We start from the raw sequence: 20,816 nt of genomic DNA, 5'->3' as shown, positions 1-20,816 counted from the left end.
ATTTTTTTTGTCTGTATTTTCCATGAATTTGTCTGCTTTTTCCATGAATTTGTCTATTTTTTCCTCATTTTTGTCTGCTTTTTGCTTCAACTCTTGGATAATTCTGAGTATTAGAGATTTGAATTCCCTACCAGGTAGTTCTAGTACCTTTTCTTCTACTGGGAAGTCATCTGGTGTTTTATTTTGGATGCCTGCTGGAGCCATCCTGTCCTGTTTTTGTAAATGTTTTGATATTGTCTGCTGTCTTTGGGTCATTCAGTGGTTATTTTCCTCATTAATTGATTGTAGGTTTGTTTGTTTTGTCCTTTTTTTTTAAATTTGGCTATGTCTGAACAGGCAGGCTGTGTGTTCTTTGTTGTTTGCTTGTCTATGGGCACAGTACTTTTACCTCCTTCTCCAATTGGCAGGGTCAGTTGCTCAGATATGGTACAGCAGAGCAGGTCTAGCTGAAGAGGAGTTGCTGGGACGGGTTGTTTGTGGCACTTACTGCAGCTACCAGGGCAGGTCAGTAATCAGTGCATGGCAGGTTCTGGTAGGCCTTGCCTGTGCTGCTTGGTGGTGTGATGTTCAGCGCATGGTGCAGGTAGGCAGGATGGAGGGGGGAGATTGTGATGTGTGGAGCTAAGATAGGTATGGTAGAGAGAAGAGAGGAACAGGAGCCAAAAACATACAAACAAATAAAAAAGAGTGCTAGGGGAGCTTGCTGTTGGAGTGGAGAGATGAGAGACTATGAAATGGAGAAAAACAGAAAGGGGAAGAAGAAAAAAAAGAAAAGAATGAATAAATAAAAATTAGAAAGAAAAAAACAAAAAACCAGCAAAGCTCCCAGGGATCCCACCGGTGTGGCTACGAGGTCTGGGGAAGTTGTGCCCAGGTGTTGAAGTACAGCCTGGCTAGGAGGTATAGAGGTATTCAGCGCCAGGTATTCAGGGGACAGGAAGAGAAGGAAGGTATAGAGAGATGAGAAGCTGAATAATGAAGAAAGACAAAAATGGAAAAAGAGGGGGAAAAAAAAAACAAATTAAAAAAAAAAAAATGAACAAGAAAAAACCCCAAAAAAACAAAAAACAAAAAACCAAAAAAAAAGAAATGCGCTCAGGGATCCTTCTGCATGTCTGTGCAAGCTGAGGGTGTAGGTCCCAAGCCTCACAGTGCTGCCCGGCCAGATCGGGCTCCCAACTCAAGGAAAGAAAAACAAAACAAACAAACAATTCAAAACAAACAAACAAACAAAAAAGCCTGGGATCCCACCAGTGTGGCAGCATGGACCGGGAAGTAGTTCCACACTCGAATGGAGCTGCACAGGAAGAAGCAAAAATGGCGCATGGAGCCAGGTATTTGAGTGAAAGAAGGGAGAGGTGGTGAGAGGTAAGGAAGAAATCAAAAGAAACAGAAAAAAGCAACACCAGCAGCCAACATATGGCACTCAGGGAGTCAGCCCGTGAGGGTGGGTGGAATCCAGCTGGTGCTTCCCAGCCAAGAGACTGTGGCCGCGGGAAGCAGAGGAGGCCGAGTGGGGGTGAAGAAGAGTCGGGGGTGGGGAAGCATATATTGCCAGTTACCGGTTGTTCTGTCTTCTGCTGGAAGCTCCGTGAAGCTGCCCTCTCGTATCCCCTATTTGCTAGTCTCTGATAGGAGTCCAAGATGGCGGATCTGTGCTGCATTAGCTGATAGGGGACCTCTGCATGTATGTCTCATCGCTCTCTGTTCTCTGTCAGTTTCTTATTCCATTTGGTGCTTGGCTGAGTTCTGTATCTCTTCATTTGATGTTTAGGGATTCAGGATTGCTGTTTTCTCTGTTTGGCTTAGTTTTTCGGATTTTTTCCCTAGTGATCTACTTTTGAAAGATCAGCCATTGAAAACCCTATGGGGCACAGTTCTACTCTGACACACAAGAGGTCGCCATGAGTTGGGGTCGACTCAATGGCAAGTGGTTTAGTTCTGCTACAGTAGACATATTCTCCCCTAGAAAAGAATTTAGCAGTTTAATGACTGGGTTTTACCTGAAACTGGGCATGGAAGCCTTTGAGAACTCATCTTCCAGCAGATTTTAAGTTTTAGCACATTTTCCATCATCTCTAAAAGTTACCTTGTGTCTGTTTGCTGCTCCCATGCCCAGCAAGCAATCGCTGATCTGCTTTCTGTCTGACAGTCTGCTTCTGAAAGGTCACAGCCATGAAAACCCTACGGAGCAATTCTGCTCAGCATGCATGGGGTCACCATGGGTCAGACTAGACTTGATGGCAGCTAATAACAACAACAGCCATATGATTCAGACATTCTACTTCTGGATATTTACCTAAGAGAAAAGAAAATAATGACAATTAAAAAAGTTGTATATGAATGTCTATAGCAGCTTTATTTGTAATAGCCCTAAACTGGGAACAGTGCAAATGTCCATTAACGGATGGATAAGCCAATTGTGGTATATCTATATAGTGGAATATACTACTCAGCAATAAAAAGGAATGAACTCTTGATATAAGCAACCACATGAATGAATCTCAGAATAATTATGCTGAGTGAAGGAAGCTAGACAAAAAAGGCTATACTATATGATGCCATTTATGTAACATTCTAAAAATGTGAACTAATTTATAGTGATGGAAGGCAGATTAGTGATTGCCTTAGGGTCAGTGGAATGGGTTACAAAGATGCATGGGGAAACTTTGGAGGGGATGGCTATATATAATTAGTGGCAATGGATTCACAGATGTAAACATGTCAAAATTCATCAAATTATACAGTTTAAATATGTGCAGTTTATTGTATGTTATACCCAGCAAAGATGTAAAAAAAAATCACTGCAAGAATATTGATTTGAATAATTAGAAGGATGGAGTTGTCATTAACTGAGACAGGGAAGACTTGCAGCTGTAAGTGCTGTAGTTAGAAATAGAACTAAAGTTTTATCGGAATCACAGAGGATAACTCACCCTGATGATCCTGGGGACAGTGTAAGAATTTGGATGTAGGAGGAGATTATACTTCATTGCTAAGATTCTGTGATTGGAGAAACTAGATGAAAATTGGGAAAATTTCACAGTGACTGAAATTCCCCAGTTAAAAGCTTATTCCTTTAAGACTGTGGTTTCTAAGTCTGCCTTACCATTGGTTCTCCATCCTTGGGTACATGTGAGAATCATCTGTGGAGATATTTTTCTTTCATTCATTTATTTTTTCCTTTCTTTTTTATTTTCAGACAGCCCTACCCTCAGAAATTCTGATTTCAGTGATCTAGGGTGGGTCATTGCACCACTATTATTTAAAACTCTGCAGCTGATTGTAGTGTGCAGGCATTGTTGAGAACCTGTAGCATTTATGTCCTCTGGGTGCTTGTCAGAAATGCAGAATCTCCAACCCTACCCCAGACCTACTGACTCAGGGTCTGTATTTTACTAAGATCCCCAGGTGATTTGTATGCACAGCAAAATTGGAGAAGTACTGTCTAGACTTACTAAATATCTGTCGGTTGACCAGGGATCTCCTAGGACTGTAGTTCTCAAAGTTTGATTCCAGGACCTTTGGCATCATCTGGGTATTTGCTAATATCTGGCCTCCACCCTAGACTTTAAGAATAGGACACTTTGGGGGTGGGGCTCAGAAATCTGTGTTTTAACAAGCCGTCCAGGTGATTTTGATGCCTGGGGGGGAGTTCTACTATGTCACCTGGGGTCACTGTGAGTCTGAATGGACTTGATAACAGTGGGTTTGGTTGTTCTGCACTAGAAGATTCCGATGATCATTTGGGGTTTAGAGCCACCAGATTGAGGAATTATTTGTACAAATGTTTTATTAAAATAGATACCCTGCAGTGAAGTGTCATTGATTTCTGCAACTTACTTTCAGATGGTTTAGCAAGAGAAAAATGGAAAAATGTGTGTTTATGTGTGTATGTGGAGAGAGAGAGAAAGCAAATGTGGCCGATTATCTATATTTGATGTGTCTGGGTAAAGGATACAGGGATATTCATTGTATTGTTCTAACTTTTCTGTAGGTATAAAATAATTCAAAATAAAAAGTTGGGAGAAAAAAATATCCCTGAGAAAGACGACAATAGAGTCCATCAACTTTAATACTTGGTGTGAATTAGCATAGTTCTCATAAGCAGGGACATAGAGCAAGCTTTGGTATAGGGTTGGGAAGAAAAGGTAAGACTGGAACTCAGGTTTACTTTGCTGAAGGACAGCTCAAGTCCAGTAAGATGCCAGGGAAGTGTGAGGGCACAAGCAAGAGAAGAATGCCATAATAATAAGAATAGCATGGAAAGGAAGGTATAGTGTGGAGATTATTACAGATAAATTTTATCTAATTTATGGTTGGCCAGGCCTAAATTTGTTTCTACTTTTGTAGTAGAAAAACCAAAACAAATGTTTTATTCATCACTGTGCACAAAGCAATATGATGAAGTATACGTGTAATATGTAATCATATTCTTCTGAAATACTTCCAGGAGTTAAAAACTTCTTTTTAATAAGTCATCATTGTTATCGTTGTCACCATCATTGTAATCATCAATGTTTGAAATTTTTTGCATAGATATTTTCCGTAGTGTTCTAGGGTAAAAACATCACAAAGTTTAGTAAAGCAAAAGGAAAGTTTTATTCAGCATTTATTCAAAGAGGCAAAAGTGGGAAATGGACAAGCATGCTGCCAGAGCAATGTCTGCCTGAGTCCAAGGAATATTACAGAATAAGCAAAAGTGGGAAAATGGACAAGCATGCTGCCACAGCCACATCTGCTTGAGTCCAAGGAATGTTGCAGAATCATCAGTATAAACATTACAAATGGGCAAAACCATTGAAAGCTTCACCTTTTCAAAGACGGGCTAAAAACTGTTTAAGTCACTGTGATTCTACATTTTGAATCACCTTCTTAACAATCATTGGTACAGGTTTCAGTCAGGAAGGTCTTCATTGGCCCCACAAATCTTACTATTCCCTAAATGCTGACAGAAAAAGATAAGAGTAGGAAGTATGTGGGTCCTTTGTGCTGTGTTTTATGATTTGTTGGTGTGAAAGATTCCCTGAAAGATATTTTCTAAGATTGTCCTAGCTATTGTCTTTATACCTCAGGGCCCAGTTGATGTGTCCTTGTGAGTCCAGCTCCAGCTGCGTCACATTTTAGGACAGAGAATAATGGCTCCAGTATTATCTCCTAAATCAATAGCAAATTTACATCTATAGCATCTTGGCTACAAGTTTGGGATTTTTTAATAATTTCATTCATTAGTCCATTCAGAAAGATACCATGCTGTTCGTTTTTAGTTAGCAACTTCAATTAATTAGATAATTAACATGAATGACAACACTCTAAATTTACATAGTTTCTTACAGGTTATAAACCCCTTTTTGTTTAATCGTTTAACAAACATTTATTGACCTGCCTGTGTGCCAGGCACTATTCTATCATAGGGATACATCACTGAATAGAACAGACTTTGATACCTGCTCTCTTGGGGCTTATATTCTAGGGATGGAGGAAGGGGGAATACAGGTAATACATGAATAAATTACTAGTGTTTTAGAGTGTATTATGAGCTATGGTGGGAAAGTTTGCAATTTCTGGGGGAGAACGGGTTGTATAGCATTAAACAAATATTTACTTACCTCATTTAATCTTTACAACAATCCTGTCAGGTATTATTGTTATCATTCCCCTTTTATAAATAATACAACTGGGGTTTAAAAAGAGTAAGTAATTAGTCAAAGGTGCCTAACAACAGCAAAAGCAATTAGCAAGCAAGTGGCAAAACTGGAACTTGAGCTCAAACCTCCATGTCCTTGCACATCAAATGAAGTTCAATGCTTTTTCTCATGTTTAGCTTGCCTAGTTCATTATCCTGGGCACCTAGGAATGTGGCTGTGTTGCATTCCACTTGCCCGCTACAAGTTTAAAAATGCTGTCTCTGACTCCTATTGTTATGAGTCATCTTCCCTTTTCACACACATCCACCTATCTTCATTATCATTTTCTTATTATTAGCTTTTGAGTGTGTGTTTGAGTGTTTGTGTGTTTAACCTTGGCTCTAATTAGAATCAAGCGCTCTTTGGTTTTAGTTGAGAATATGCAGAAATATGTTGGATTTGGATAGCCCAGCTGTTTGAGTTTTGAGGCCAGTTTTTAATTAGACGAAGTTGCAAACTTGCTCTGTTGGTGGCCTGAGAGTAGGATTTACTCCAAAGCAATTTTAACTATTAATTAAACATTTCATGTATTTTTTATACTGAACCTTATTCCACAAAACATTTGTGATGATTGAAGATTACTATTATATGTTCTTTTTCCTCTCCTGTATCATTTCTTAAAAATTTTGATACAAATTAGATTTTGATAAATCCATTAGGTTGTTTGTTTGGTAGCAATAATTTATTCCTAGCTGATGATTAAAGCATCATATTTAAGAATTTTTTTGAATTGTACGAGAGTTATTTATTTTTTCTTAATCTCAAAGCCATTTTTAGTAATACAAAAAAGCCGTATTAACGTATTTCCATTAAAAAACAATGTGATGTACAAAACTCTGGATGAAAAGGTATAAGTAAAATTTCATTTAATCACTTGGAGAAAATTTCACCACTCCATCAATACCACCCAAAATGTTTTAGGCAGCGATTAAAATAAAAATAATGCATCTTAATAAATTTCAGCTGTTAAAAGAACAAAACTGCCAATAGGTAGTAATTTGCTACACAGTATTTTTGACAAAGTAGTTATTTTTAAAAATCCTTTCTTTTACTGAGTTCCGTTACATATTTAAGAATTTTCAAGGGTCATATGTTAAGTTGTTGGTTTGCATTGAAAGGTTGACCTCTTGGAGTTGCTCTTCTGCCTTTAATTGAACTCGTGGTGGTTATTTTTAGATAATGTGTAAAAGAGCGTCAAGAGACAGAGCCAAAACGGTCTTATCTGCTTTTATATAAATTAAATTGGTCTTTCAACCCAGCATAAAATCTTACCACTAACAGCAGTTATTTATTTTGATAACAGAATTAATTGAGGTTAAAACGGTTGAAATTCCAGTTGTAGGGAACTATTCATTAGGACTGTCACAAAAAAAAACAAGCTTGCCTTATGATTAACCAACAGTAAGATGGGCAGTAGACTGCATTTTAGGGAGATGGTGAATAAACTTTCTATTTGTGAGACAGTTCAGAAGTGACATGCTGCGGGGAGGCGGGGGAGTCAGAATGTGCATTCATATCCAGCTGAGCTGTCACCTGGCTCTGAGCCAGGCATGCAAAGCCTTGCCATGTGAAGTAGCATGTGGAGTATATGCCGTTTGAAAAAGAAAACCTTTTCCATGCATGATTTAATATATTTTTAAAAGAGTATTTAGTTTTATGATACCAGAAACTTTAGTATTTCTATCTTTAATGGAAAAGCTTACATGTAGATGGTACTAAATTTGAAATTTTTAATATATTTTATGGTTTGAAAGGATTTGGTGTTTTATATTTCAAAAAATTGTTTTTTGTTTCAAGTAGTTTATTTTCATTGGACATTTCCTATTTCAGATGGATTGTTAAAAGGATGTTTAGAAAAGATAAAAGAAAAAAGCAATCAGGAAGTGTCTAATATAGGCAAAAGGTTTTATGAGACAAAATATAGAATTCTGTTTGAAGGCATTGATTTTTATAGAGTTAAGGGATGCCTTTATTATTTTCATATATATGAAGTCATCTAAATGTCTTAAAAGACAGAATTGATTTTTCTGTATTTACCATATTGAAGCACGGAGACTTTACTAAGATGATGTTGTAAAAAGTCCTCTCAAATATTATATTTTTTAATATTTGTTAACAGTGCAATTTGCACCAAAATCTATTGTCTGAAAATTTCACAAACTGTTGTGTAATGGATTTAAAAACAGTTCATTTTAGATTTTGGTGATGGTTCGCCACAGTGTGGCACAGGTATTTCATTTTTGTTTTTATGATTTTTTTCCTCTCTGGAATAAGCCCATAGCCTGAGTGTTAGAGATTTTGTAAATTGTTACTGGGCACAAATTATGTGCTGTGTAGCTGTAGGAGAAATTTTGACTTAACACATTTGCGATTGCCTTTTTGTATAAACTCTTCTTCAGATTTATTTGACAGATGGTTGTCTTTTCTGAAGCTTTATTAGTAAGTGGGAAATTTAATAATACATAATAAGCTGTTGATAATTTTCTTCATAATTTTTAGACCAAGTAAAAAGTTGCTAATTATCAGGTGCACATATCTTAAGTTCCTTACGTTTATTGATGATCAGTCTGTCCTCATCTCATTGTAAATTTTGTTAAACTATGCCTCAAAGGGATTCTAAGAGCAAGCTCAGTACCCTATATTTCCATGATTTCTCAGCTTCCAGATTTGCAGAGTGGACTTGAATAAAGTCCTTACATTTTTAATTAGGCCATTTTCTGACTCTGTGGCTTTTTTTGGAAGTAGTAAATATATTTTTATTTTCTTAGTCATATGATATATATAGAAGAATACCCAGATAAGGGAGATACTGACAATTAATGATTAGGGCCTATTTAATTAACTCACTTTTATGTTTACTTTTGTTATTCTGCTTGTCACTACATGCTAATTTATTCAATTTGAGTAGAAACTGGGATTGAATAGAAATAAATCTTAGAAAGGGGAGGGAGGAACATTTAGCCAACATTTTTAGATGCTCCTACTTGTAGAAGAATCTTTCTTGTTAATTAATGGTTTTCTTTCATAAAGGAGTGATCAGTAAGAACGCCAATCACACATTTGCTTATAGTTGTAGTTAAGCCTAACATCTCAGAAGGACCACTCTTTTTTTTTTCACTCTGTTCTTCAAGTTCTGTTTTTAAATTTTTTGATGTAGTGGGGTATACAAATTACCATTAATGCATTATAAATTATTTCCTAAAAATGCTGGACTTTCATAAATTTATGTATATTATAAAACAGGGCTAACATGACAGTTTAATGGGAGATAATTTTTTATTTGGTCCGATATTTAGCTTTTGGGATATTTCAGTAGGAGAGTAATTTGTGGTTAAGAGCTTGGCTGCTAACCAAAAGGTTGGCAGTTCGAATCCACCATCTGCTCCTTGGAAACCCTATGGGGCAGTTCTACTTTGTCCTGTGGGGTCACTAGGAGTCGGAATCGACTAGACGGCAGTGGATTTGGTTTGGTTTTTTTACTGTCTAAATAATTTGGTATTTCACATATATGAAATATACCATATTTTATGCTATTTAAGGCTAGTCTCAGCAGTCCTGTCATTTCAAGGCTATTTTAATTATTTTCTAGCTGATTCTATTTCTTCATCTCTTTTCCTCTGTCGCACATACCAACGCTAAATTAATTTTCCTTTAAACAGTTTTGCAAGTGTGTGTGTGTATAACTTTCTCATATGAAAACTCTTTTCATTGCCTGCAAAGTACATTTCAAATTCCTTGATCTGCTCTTCAGAACCTTACTGTGTGAGGAGGCATGGACTTTACAGTTAGAGAGGTCTGGGTTGTAACTGCAGCACCATCGCTTAGTTCATATGTAATTAATTCATTTACTTGTTCAACAAATATTTATTGAAGGCCTTCACTTGCCAGGCATTATTCTAGGTATTGGGGATACAGTGGTTAACAAGACAAAGTCTCAAGCTTAAGTTCTAGTAGCGTAGCAAATACTTGATCCCCCTCCCCTTTCCATGGGCACAACCAAGGATCCAGCAACTGCCTCTCATGCTTGTTTTCTCTCATCAAGTCTACTGCAGGCTTCCTGAAGGCAGAAACTATATATCAGATCTCTGTGTCTCCAGTTCTGTGGTAACACACAGGAAGTTTTTTTGGTAAAATTTGACCGTAAGAAATAATAATTTCTTAAATGATTACTGATATTTAAAAAAATTTTTTTTTGGTGAAAATATCAATTTATTACTGATATTTTAATTAACATTGTCAGATAATACTGGAAAATATTTCACAAAAAGTAAAAAAATGTAATGGGATCTGATTTGATATTTATTTTCGACTAGCTATTTGGTTTCTACTAGAAGTTGTTAATTTGTTTTTTTTCCAGGCCTAATTGAATTTGAAGAATGTGACCCTGCTAGTGCAGTTGAAGGTAAGTTGAATAGTTGTAATGTGTTAATGCACATGGCAACTGGCTAGTATCTTCTGTTTATTGAACAGATAAAGAGGGGCTGCTGTTCATTGATGTCAGCCTGTCTGTGGAGTGATGTAAAAATCTGAATGTAATTTTCAGATCCAATATTTGCTTAATAAATACGTGATAGGTTTGCCCAAAGGAGTATTAGTGTGTTAAACATATATTTAAAAAGCTAAATATAATATATATTTGTTTTCAAATACATGTTGAAATTGTTTTACCCATTGACATCCATCTTGAAGCCTTCTAATATCATACATGTGAAAGTCATCACTTCACATTAATGTATACTGTTTATACTGGATAATGTTTTGGTAATTAGTGAGGTTATGCATTAATGTTAATATTACCACAATTTAAAATGGATGATGATTTGATTTGGAGGAAGGGTCCACAACCAGCCTGACTTCTATTTAAATAGGTGGTTTTTTTATAATATGAAACCCAAGAGATGCCTGCTATTTTTGTTCTTGTTTTATATATCTCACTTTGTGAGCTACTATAAATAATTTGGAAGTAGTGTCCTATTTTTTTTTCCAAGCCCCGTGTAATAATTTTAAGAAATGGTTTGCTATAGTGTGTAAGTTGGTTATTGGAACAGTCAGTAGCCCTGGGGTCTAGGCTTCTTGTAGTCACTAGCTATTTGAGAGTAGTAATTATTTAAGTTTTCTGTACTTCAGTTTTCTTTGTTGTAAGATGTGGGTAATAAATAATACCTATTCTGAGAATAAGAATATATTTGATTTAAAAAATATCATAACATGCTGCACAATGGTATGGTTTAAGAAGGCAGCTTTGCAGGCTAGCAAGTACATTTTTCTGGGATACCTGGATTCTTATTCTAGCCGTGTTATTTACTAGCTATATTGCTGTTGTTACCTGCTTGAGTTGCCCCCTACTTATGGCGAACCCGTGCATGATGGGGCGAAATGCTGCCTGGTCCTGCGCCATCCCCACGAGCAGTTGCGGGTTAGATCATTGTGATCCATAGGGTTTTCATTAGCTGATTTTCAGAAGTACCATATTTTAGCCAAATAATGTGAGCCTTTTATGTTTGTTTGCCAACTGCTTCCTCCCCCACGGGGTATTTTTGTAAGCACACTCTGCTGATCTTTTTTCTTAGCAACGTATAAAAAAAACTGGCATAGCGGCACTTATGCAAATACCCTGCAGAAGGGAGAGAGCGGTTGGCAAACAAACAGAAGGCACGCGTTATCTGTGTAAAAATACGGTGGATCACCAGGCCTTTCTTCCTAATCTATTTTAGTCTGGAAGCACTGCTGAAATCTTTTCAGCATCATGACAATATGCAAGCTTCTACTGACAGGTGGTGGCTGTGCATGAGGTGCATTGGCTGGGAATCAAACCCAAAATAGTGACTAAAAGAAAAAAAAAAAAACCCTTGAGTTTCCTTACCAATAAAATGAGGGCATCAGCCTAGGTGTGACCTAAGGTCCCTTACTGTTCTGCTTCAAAGAATAAGCAGCTAAGGTTAAAGTGCTGACTTCCATCAACAATTAATAACATGACCGACCTTTAAAAAATAATTTGTCATGCAGTTAGAGGATGAAGAACTACCATATTAGGGAAAAAAAAAGGTAATATTTGCTCCTCAGCTATGGTGACCCATTTATAACATTGATTATATCAGAGATAAGGTATAGACACAAGAATGCCATGTTCTGTGCTAATTGGATCTGGCTGGTCATCTTTTTATTTAAAACAACACATTTATTTACGATGACCCTGTAGACAGGGAACATGATTTGACCTACATTTGTAACAAAATCTTATATAATGAAGTAACATCCTGTCTTTGAAGATTTAAAATATCTGCATATGCTTATTTTGCCTGGGGTGACTTAGGGAAGATTTAGGAGAAGGACAGAGAATTTCAGTGATCAAGTGAATATTCTCTAACCTTTTGATGAATAATAGATTATGTTATACTTATAAAGAAAAGTCTAAACAGACTGTGACTATGATTTACATATTGGGGTTTTAGTAGTTGATATTTTTATTTCCTTTCATCAAATTTAGCTTCAGTGGTTTATGAGCAAATTACCTGTCAAAATACAAGATATAGTCAATAAGTTCAATATAGTTGCCAGGAACAGTTGATGTTTTTATAACAATATGCATTTTTTTTAAAGGTATAAAACCAAGGAAAAGAAAGACTTTTGCTTTGCCAGGAATAATTAAAAAGGAAAAAGATGCAGAATCTGTGTAAGTATATTCAATACTATCAAAATCATTTCCATTGTTATAAATCATTAAGAATAAGGCAGTTGTTTTGAATTTGGGAAGCTAAAATTCTTCTGGAAATAACTAAGTTCATATGTCTAAGGCATGAAGAAATGTAAACCTTTCTAAATAACACATTTGTCAGTTTTCTGCTTTTAGTTCAAAATATTAACTATTTAAAAAGTTTCAACAGAATAGGTGAAAGCTTTAGTATCTTGAAATTGAAAAGTTTTAAATACCCTTTTTAAAATAAAATGATACATGCATCTTTTAAAAACTTAAAAGTGCAGAAAAACTAAAAAGAAATCAAGATCCTAATGCCTAAGAGAAAACCAATGGTCAGCAATTTGGTGAAAATTCTTCTAGACAACTCTAAGCATATAGACATACAGTGATGTGTGTATACATAAATGGAAAATGTTAAATGAGGGAGAAAAAAAGCCCTAACATGTTTTACTATTTGTACTAGGTCATTTTTAGATGGAATATTTGATCCATTTATAAATCAGATTTACCTTTTGAAAAAATAAGAAATTAGTATACAAAGGATACATAACTAGCACATAAGAAATTGACCTAGTATTAGCTAAGCAGAGTTTCAATGTTGACTACATATTAAGACTAAAACAAAGGAAAATTAAAATAAATATACCTATGCCCAGGCCCCACTTTAGAACAGTTAAATCAGATTCTTTATAAGGCCCCAGTATAGTTGTTTTCTTTTTTAAAGTAGCCCATGTGATTCCTAATATGCACCCAGGGTTGAGAATCATTGAACTTTGATTAATTAGAGACAAACTAGAATTAAAAGAATCTTTCTTTCCATAATTACTCAACCTGTTTATAGACTGAAGAGACTCTAATAAAAAGTCTTAAGTGATTTGTTGACCCAGTAAAATTGACAAAATTGATTAAAAATCCCCACTTCTCTAGCATAATTAGTGGAACTGTCATGAGATTTAATATTTTGATGGGCCTTCATCTTTTCAACTTGAGAAAACAGTTTTTGCTTTGGGTGTTCTTGTTTCTTGTTGGTTAAGAGTTGGCTCTGACTGTTGGTAACCCCACATACAACAGAACGAAACATTTCTTGATTCTGCACTGTCTTCACAATCAGTGGTACACTCCAGTCCATGGTTGTGACCAATGTGTATTTTGAGTGCCTTCCAACCTAGGGGGCTCATCTTCCAGCAGTATGTTAGATAGTATTCTGTTGTGATCCATAGGGTTTTCATTGACTGATTTTCAGAAGTAGATCGCCAGGTCTTTCTCCTAGCCCATCTTAGTCTGGAAGATCTGCTGAAAGCTGTCCACCATAGGTGACCCTGCTGGTATTTGAAATACTGGTGGCATAGCTTCCAGCATCATAGCACAACAGTAAGACAAGCTGTAAGACAAACTGACAGATGAATGAATGGTGGTCTCACCTCCTACCTAGTTATATTTCTATCATCTGACTTTCTCTAGATTCTGTATGTCTCTTCCTCCTCCAAGGTGGTGTTTGGTTAACAAATTAAGACCAAAATGATTTATATCTGTAGTTAACATCTCTTCTGCAGATGTTTTTCTTAAACTTTTAAGAAGGGAGTACTTCTCTGAGGAGATAGAACCTGATCTCTTTCTCTCTCTTTTTGTTTTTTTTTAACTTTAGCAATATATTTTACTTGACCCAGTACATACAAAATATTATAGGCTCGCGATCTATGCGATCTGCTTCTGGAAATCAGCCAACAAAACTCTGTGATTTTTACGACAGTTAAAAAAAAAACCCTATTGATCACAACAGTTCGATCCCATTGTGCATGGGGTCGCCGTGAGTTGGGGGCCGAGTCGGGGGCCAACTCAGGCACAGCTAACAACAGTAACTATTATCATTGCTACATGCAGTCAACATGCGTCAGCTATGCTGGACACTGACCACCTGGCCAGGTTAGGGAAGGTGGGAAGATAGGCCAAGAGGGCTGCTTTCTTTTTTTTATTTTACAAAATTTATTGTGGTAAAATATATATAATATAAAATTTGCCATTTTAACCATTTTAAGTGTACAGTTCAGTGGCATTAATTACATTAACCAAATCACCATCGTCACTATCTATTCTCGACACTGTATCATCACCCCGAGCAAACTCTGTACCCATGAAGCAGTAACTACTCTTTCCTTCTTCCAGCCCCTGGTGACCTCTAATCTACTTTCTGTCTTTATTCATTTGCCTATTCTAGATAGTTCATATAAGTGAGATCGTAAAATACCTGTCCTTTTGTGTCTGGCTTACTTCACTCAGCATGGTGTTTTCAAGGCTCATCCACGTTGCAGCATGTATCAGAACTTCATTCCTTTTTATGGCTGAGTAATATTCCATTGTGTGTATATGCCACATTTTGTTTATCCATTCATCAGTTAATGGACACTTGGGTTGTTTTCACCTTCTGGCTATTGTAAATAATGCTGTTATGAATGTGAACATTGGTGTACAAGTATCTGAGTTCCTGTTTTCAGTTCTTTTGGGTATATGACTAGAAGTGGAATTGCTGGGTCGTATGGTGTTTCTGTTTAACTTTTTTGAGGAACCACCAAATGTTTTTCTGCAGCAGCCACACCATTTTACAATCCCACCAACAATGGAGGAGGGTTCCAGTTTCTCCACATCATCTCCAACACTTTCTACTTTTTTGTTAATAGCCTCCAAGTAGAAGTGAAGTAGTATCTCATTGTCACTTGATGTGCATTTCCCTAATGACTTAAACATCTTTTTATGTGCTATTGATCATTTGTATATCGTCTTTCCACCCCTGTCCGTCTTACTGTGGTGGCTTTCATGTTGCTGTGATGCTGGAAACTATGCCACCAGTATTTGAAGTATCAGCTGGGTCACCTATGGTCCTAATCTCTTTTTATAACATTGGAGATACATATTAAAGTCTCAACAATTGATTTGTGAATTTTTTAAATGTAACCAGTTAATATCCTCGTGACTACTTTGAAGGATGATAGCCTTAAATTAAAATATTTTTATAATGTATGGCCTTCAAACTGTTCTTTCAGGGAGCTTATAATATCTTTGCTTATTACATGCTTTTAAAGCAGTTTTTAATGATCAGTAATTGCCCAATATGATCATTAAGCCGCTTGGATATTAGACTGTTTTTAGCAATGAGAAGACGAGGGCAGAAGCCAGTGCTTAAACCACTGGACCATCATCACCTTCTTTCAATACTTCTTGGCAGAAAAATATTAGAATTTAGCTCTACATGAAATGCCAGAGGCTGTTGGGATGCCTCTTCTCTCATAGCCAGAAGGCTTTTGCCAGAGTTGGAGAGGAGGGGTCCTGCTCAGAACTACTCTTGCTGGGGCTTCACTTGCAGGTCTCATACAGCCCACTGGGAAGACAAACAAAGGAGTGCTTTACCACAGAGACTGGAGAGTTCTGGTTTACAGCCAGAAAATAAGCTGTTTGGAACTTTAACATTTAATTTTATATTTAAACTGTATCTTTAAAAACAAGAAGAAAATAGAAATATTCTAATATTTTAATTGATTTGATTCTCTAGAAGATTTGAATTTATTGTCATAGTGCCTTTTGTGAACATTTCCTCAGAGTATGCATATGCTTTTGATATAGTATTTTTCATCTGCTAATGATAAGGAAGCTGTATTTCAAAATTTGCAATTTTAAGTGGATATAAAGACCCATGTAGTTTGCACATTTACCCTATCTGTTTGGTGGTGCTTCAGTTTGTGTTGAGAGCAGTGTAGTCATCTTCCTGCTCTTTCGTTTTCCCAGTCTTTTAGATCCTGTCTTCCTTAAGCAAAGCAATTGGTAGATTTTTCTGGTTTGTGCTTAGTCTCTGGGTAGGTAGAGATATTACCTGTTTAACTCCTCTATATACTAATTTAAGGAGCCCTAGTGGCACAGTGGTTAAGCATGTGGCTACTAACAAAAAGGCTGGCAGTTCAAACCCACCAGCCACTCTGCAGGAGAAAGATTACAGTCTAGGGAAACCCTGTGGAGCCGTTCTACTCCATCATAATCGGGTTGTTATGAGTCGAATTGACTCAATGGCACATAATAACAACATATACTATTTTAGTGCTTTTTATTGTTCATTTAGCTGTTAAGGTACTCAGTGCCTACATGTTTTCAGTCCATTATTAAAGTGGCAGATTCTGATATATGCGTTAATTATATCAAGCGAAGAATATGTAACTGATCCAAATGTCTTTTAAATCTGCACTCTCAGTTTTGTTTGCAAATTTGTTTTGGAATATATACATAGAAATTCTTCTAACCTTATTCCTCATATCCCCATATTTATGTCTTCTTCCGTGATTGAGGTTGGTCATCTTTATGTTTTAGTTTTATATTTAAAATAATAGTTTTCACCACCTTATATCCAAATTCAATATTTGGTTTCAGTTAAATGATAAATACCAGTTCTCAGTACATATTACATTAGACTAGAAAGTTATTCCAACTTGAAGTCTAATTAACTACTCTTTTAATATATTTGGAGAAAACTGGTTTTGACATCTATATATGTTAGGTTATAGAAAGTTCTTTAAATAACACTGAGTTAAAAAAATATTTAAAAGTGTTATTTACCAATAAATAAATAAATGTATCCACTTCTGTTATGTTTGAAACTTCGTGATACTTAATATAGAATTTTAAAAGCCAGGTTTTTTTTTTCCTTTGAGAGAATTAAATTATTATTATTATTTTTAACTCTCTGTACTTTAAGAATTAAAAACCACCGGAAATCCTGGACTTTCTTGATATGAAGCTTAAGTATATTCATGGAAAAGAAGCACACCTACTCCTCACTTACTGACTCTGTTGTTATCTGACATTTCACTTTTAGGACAATAGTAAAAAGTCTATCTGACTATTTTGTGCATTAATGAGGTGGTGAACATGGTGGCAACAGCTGTGGAGCATCTCCTCCATTGAAGACGGCCTCCCCGTGCTGCCCCAAGCCCTCCGCTCCCTCCTGCAGGTGGGGGCGCCAGGCTAGCTGCTGCTTAGGGCCAGCCTTCTCCGTGGCCACCACCGCACAGGCAGCACTGAGCCAGCGGATGCCTGTTCTGGGTTCACAGCTCTTATGTGGCCTGAGGTCCTGCAGCTCAGAATTGCTGTGGGAGTGGGAAAGGAGAAAAGAAAGAGGCATCAGAGAAGAAATGTGTGCGAGTTTAACAATACCCTAAAGTGAGCCGAAGTGGGCCTCTAAGCCTCTGCCTTGGTGGGGCCGAGTTAGCAGCCAGGCTTCCAGCGCACTGGCAGGAAGCCCCGAGCCTTGGTGATTTGCCAGGCCCAGAGGGCAGAGCAGGCACCCAGATCGTGAATGGAGGCCTTGCAAGGGTGGGAGTGTAGACCTGGAGGCGATTCTGCAAGGGAAGTGCTGACCCAGCACTGGAGGAAGGTGACGTGATTAAGCCATGGGCCCTCCAATCACACAGCCTGGCTTTATCCAGCTTTGTCTTCCAAGCCTGCTCCTTCTCAGAGGAATAGTCTATAACTGGACTTAACCACAGTGATGAGCACATCAGTAAATCTTAGCTATTATTATTTCTATGATCATATTTTCTAAATTAAAAAAATCGGACAAATGGATGGTTGGTCTGAAAATAGAAAAAAAATCCTCCATTTTCACTTAACACCAATTTTCACTTAAACGACCTCATCTTTGGAACTTAACCATGTTGATAAGTGAGGAGTGGGTGTACTTTTGAAAGTAGTTTTAAAATACTTGTAAGTGATTCGTGTTCTACTTTGTCATGAATTATGGGTATAGGAAACCTTTTAAGAATTTTAAAATAATTTGATGAATTTTAATCTTCATGTTTCGGTTTCTCTAAATATTTTTGTAGAGTTTAATAAGTAAGTTATGTTTAAATACTAGGCTAAGCACTTTAAATATAATTAGTCTACTGTTCTAATAGTTGAATATTTCTAATATTTTGTTTGTCTTAATAGGGAGTGCCCTGATGCAGATTCACTTGTAAGTAGATCTAACCATAACCATGTTGTTGTAAATTTACTATTAAGATTATTTTACAAATGCATTTTAGCTTTAATTGTCAGACACTTTCCTATGGAACAGAAGGTTTTTCTACCTACCTTTCAAAAGCAGACATTTTACTTTTAAAATTGGGAGTGGTGCAGTATTACATTGCTTTTTCTGGGGAAACATGCCAGATATTAAATTTGCATGCTACATTCTAAAATGCAGTATTTTTATTAATTTAGTCATAGATCTGTTAAAATACTACTTTATGTCTTCAAGTGTTTTGAGTTTTGTTAAGAGATTGTCATTTTAGAAACAACAAAGCAACAACCATTATCTGTACTTTTCTGTTCTTTGTTTTGCTTTAAAAATTAAAAGTTTATATTTCTTGTTTAAACTTGTTTTCTTATATATAATACAAGAAGACATCAAACAGAGCTCCCTTTAATTTTATTGGGAGAGTAAGTTTCCCAAATGTAAGTAATGTGTAGTGGACACATTTTTCAAACTTTTCATTAGACACTGGTCATGTTGATAAGTGTAGGAAGATCAAACTATCTTTCTCCTTACATAAGCATTTTTTCCTTTGGCCCAAAAACATTTTTGATCTTTTACAGTATAATAGTGTACAAAAACAAAGAACTAAAGATATTTTGTGAAACATTTTGTTTTATGTTACTTACTTAAAATAAAACTAGTATTTTGTGTTATATTTCAGCTTTAAAGTAAGAAAGCTATGAATTGTGAATAAATTTTTAGTGAAAATAAATAGATGTCTGATGAACTCTAGGATTAAAATTATCAGAGTGTTTGAGTTATAATATTTACCTTTACCACTTGCCTGTTTTGATACCCTTGGTTTACTAATTGATGAAAATGCCAGAAGATATGGTTGCTATTTGATTTGTGTACTTACCATGTACTTTATTTCTGAGTTAATTATTTATAGCACTTAATTTGATGATTGCAACATTGAATAAAATTGTTTAGTACTTCGTTTGATTTTATATATACTCTCTTTAAAGAAAACATTTTAAATTCTCTCACTAGCTCATTGATACTCTTCTATAATCAGTATTATCCAGTTTTGTACTTTAATCAGTACTTATCTGGAATTAGGAAAGAGCTTTTAAAGTGAACACAAAGATCTAATATTGTGTAGGAAATGATAGATAAATTGGACTGTGTAACAATGAAAAACATAATTAAAAAAACGAAAACAAACCACCATAAAAGGATTTGAATCATCAGAGACAAACTGGTGGAGCATATTTTAACACATGTTATTACAAGGGGCTAATTGCTTCCGTTTATTAAGTTTTTATACAGATTGGTACAATGGTAAGCAAGCACCCAATAAGAAAAGCACATAGGATAAAAACAGGCAGTTTTCATAAAAAGAAATAAAAGTGGTCATAAACATAATAAATATGCTCAAAATAGTCTCATTCTGATACAAATCAGAATGAAATTACTGTTTATCATACGGGCAAAAATTTTTAAGTTTGAATCATTCATACTGTTGGTAGGAATGTAAATTGGTGCAGTTTGTTCTGTATATCGTTTGGTAGTATCTCCCCAAATAAGAAATGCACGTTTTTTTTGACCAAGCAATTTTGCTGCTAGGAATTTAACGTTATGGCTATATTCACAAAAGTTTTTAAAAATACGCACACATACACACACATACACACACACACACGACTGATATCTATATATATAATATCTCTGTATGTATTCTCTGTCTCTATCTCTACATATATATTCAACAATGTTGAAAAAAACATCTCTCTCCTGAGAAAGATATATTTATTTCAATATTGCTTATATTGACAAAATACTGAAAACAACAAGCATCCATCACAGTGGGGACTGGTTAAATAAATTATTAAACTTTCACTTGATGGGGTATGTTGTTGTTAGGTGCCATTGAGTCAGTTCCAACTCATAGTGACCCTGTGTACAACAGAACAAAACACTGCCCAGTCCTGTTCCATCCTCACAATCATTTCTATGTTTGAGCTCATTATTGTAGTCATTGTGTCAGTCTGCTGGAGTATAGTCATATGTTATAAAGAATTAAGTTGATATGTGTCTGCTGGAAGAGCTTACTTTTTAAAAGTAAAGGTGATATTTTAAGAGGAGTCCTTGGGTAGCACAAATGGTTAACCACTCAGCTAGCAACCAAAAGGTTGGCTGTTCGAACGTTCCCAGAGGCACCTCTGAAGACAGACCTAGTTATCTGCTTCTGAAAGGTCACAGCCTTGAAAACCTGTGGAGCAGTTCTACTCTGCACACGTGAGGTCACCATCATGAATCTGAATCGACTTGACGGCAGCTAACAACAACACTGTTGAAGTAATTACTGCTTTAAAAATATAAATTTTGGAACAGACAGTTCACCAAAGAAGACATTCAAATGGCCAACAGACAC

General features: G+C 36.0%; 1 protein-coding gene across 1 annotated transcript in view; it reads left to right on the top strand.

Moving 5' to 3' along the window:
- FCHO2 (FCH and mu domain containing endocytic adaptor 2) overlaps positions 1 to 20,816 on the top strand; it is a 153,647-nt gene that overhangs the window by 86,119 nt on the left and 46,712 nt on the right. The window contains exons 9-11 of the mRNA XM_023729450.1: positions 10,045 to 10,089; positions 12,288 to 12,360; positions 18,352 to 18,376. Of these exons, the coding sequence (XP_023585218.1) occupies positions 10,045 to 10,089; positions 12,288 to 12,360; positions 18,352 to 18,376 (143 nt within the window). The remainder of the gene's footprint in view (positions 1 to 10,044; positions 10,090 to 12,287; positions 12,361 to 18,351; positions 18,377 to 20,816) is intronic.

Source organism: Trichechus manatus, unplaced genomic scaffold (assembly GCF_000243295.1).
Source record: "Trichechus manatus latirostris isolate Lorelei unplaced genomic scaffold, TriManLat1.0 scaffold00029, whole genome shotgun sequence".
NCBI lineage: Eukaryota > Metazoa > Chordata > Mammalia > Sirenia > Trichechidae > Trichechus > Trichechus manatus.
Note: the sequence above shows the minus strand (reverse complement) of the source record. Positions and strands in the feature narration are given on the sequence as shown.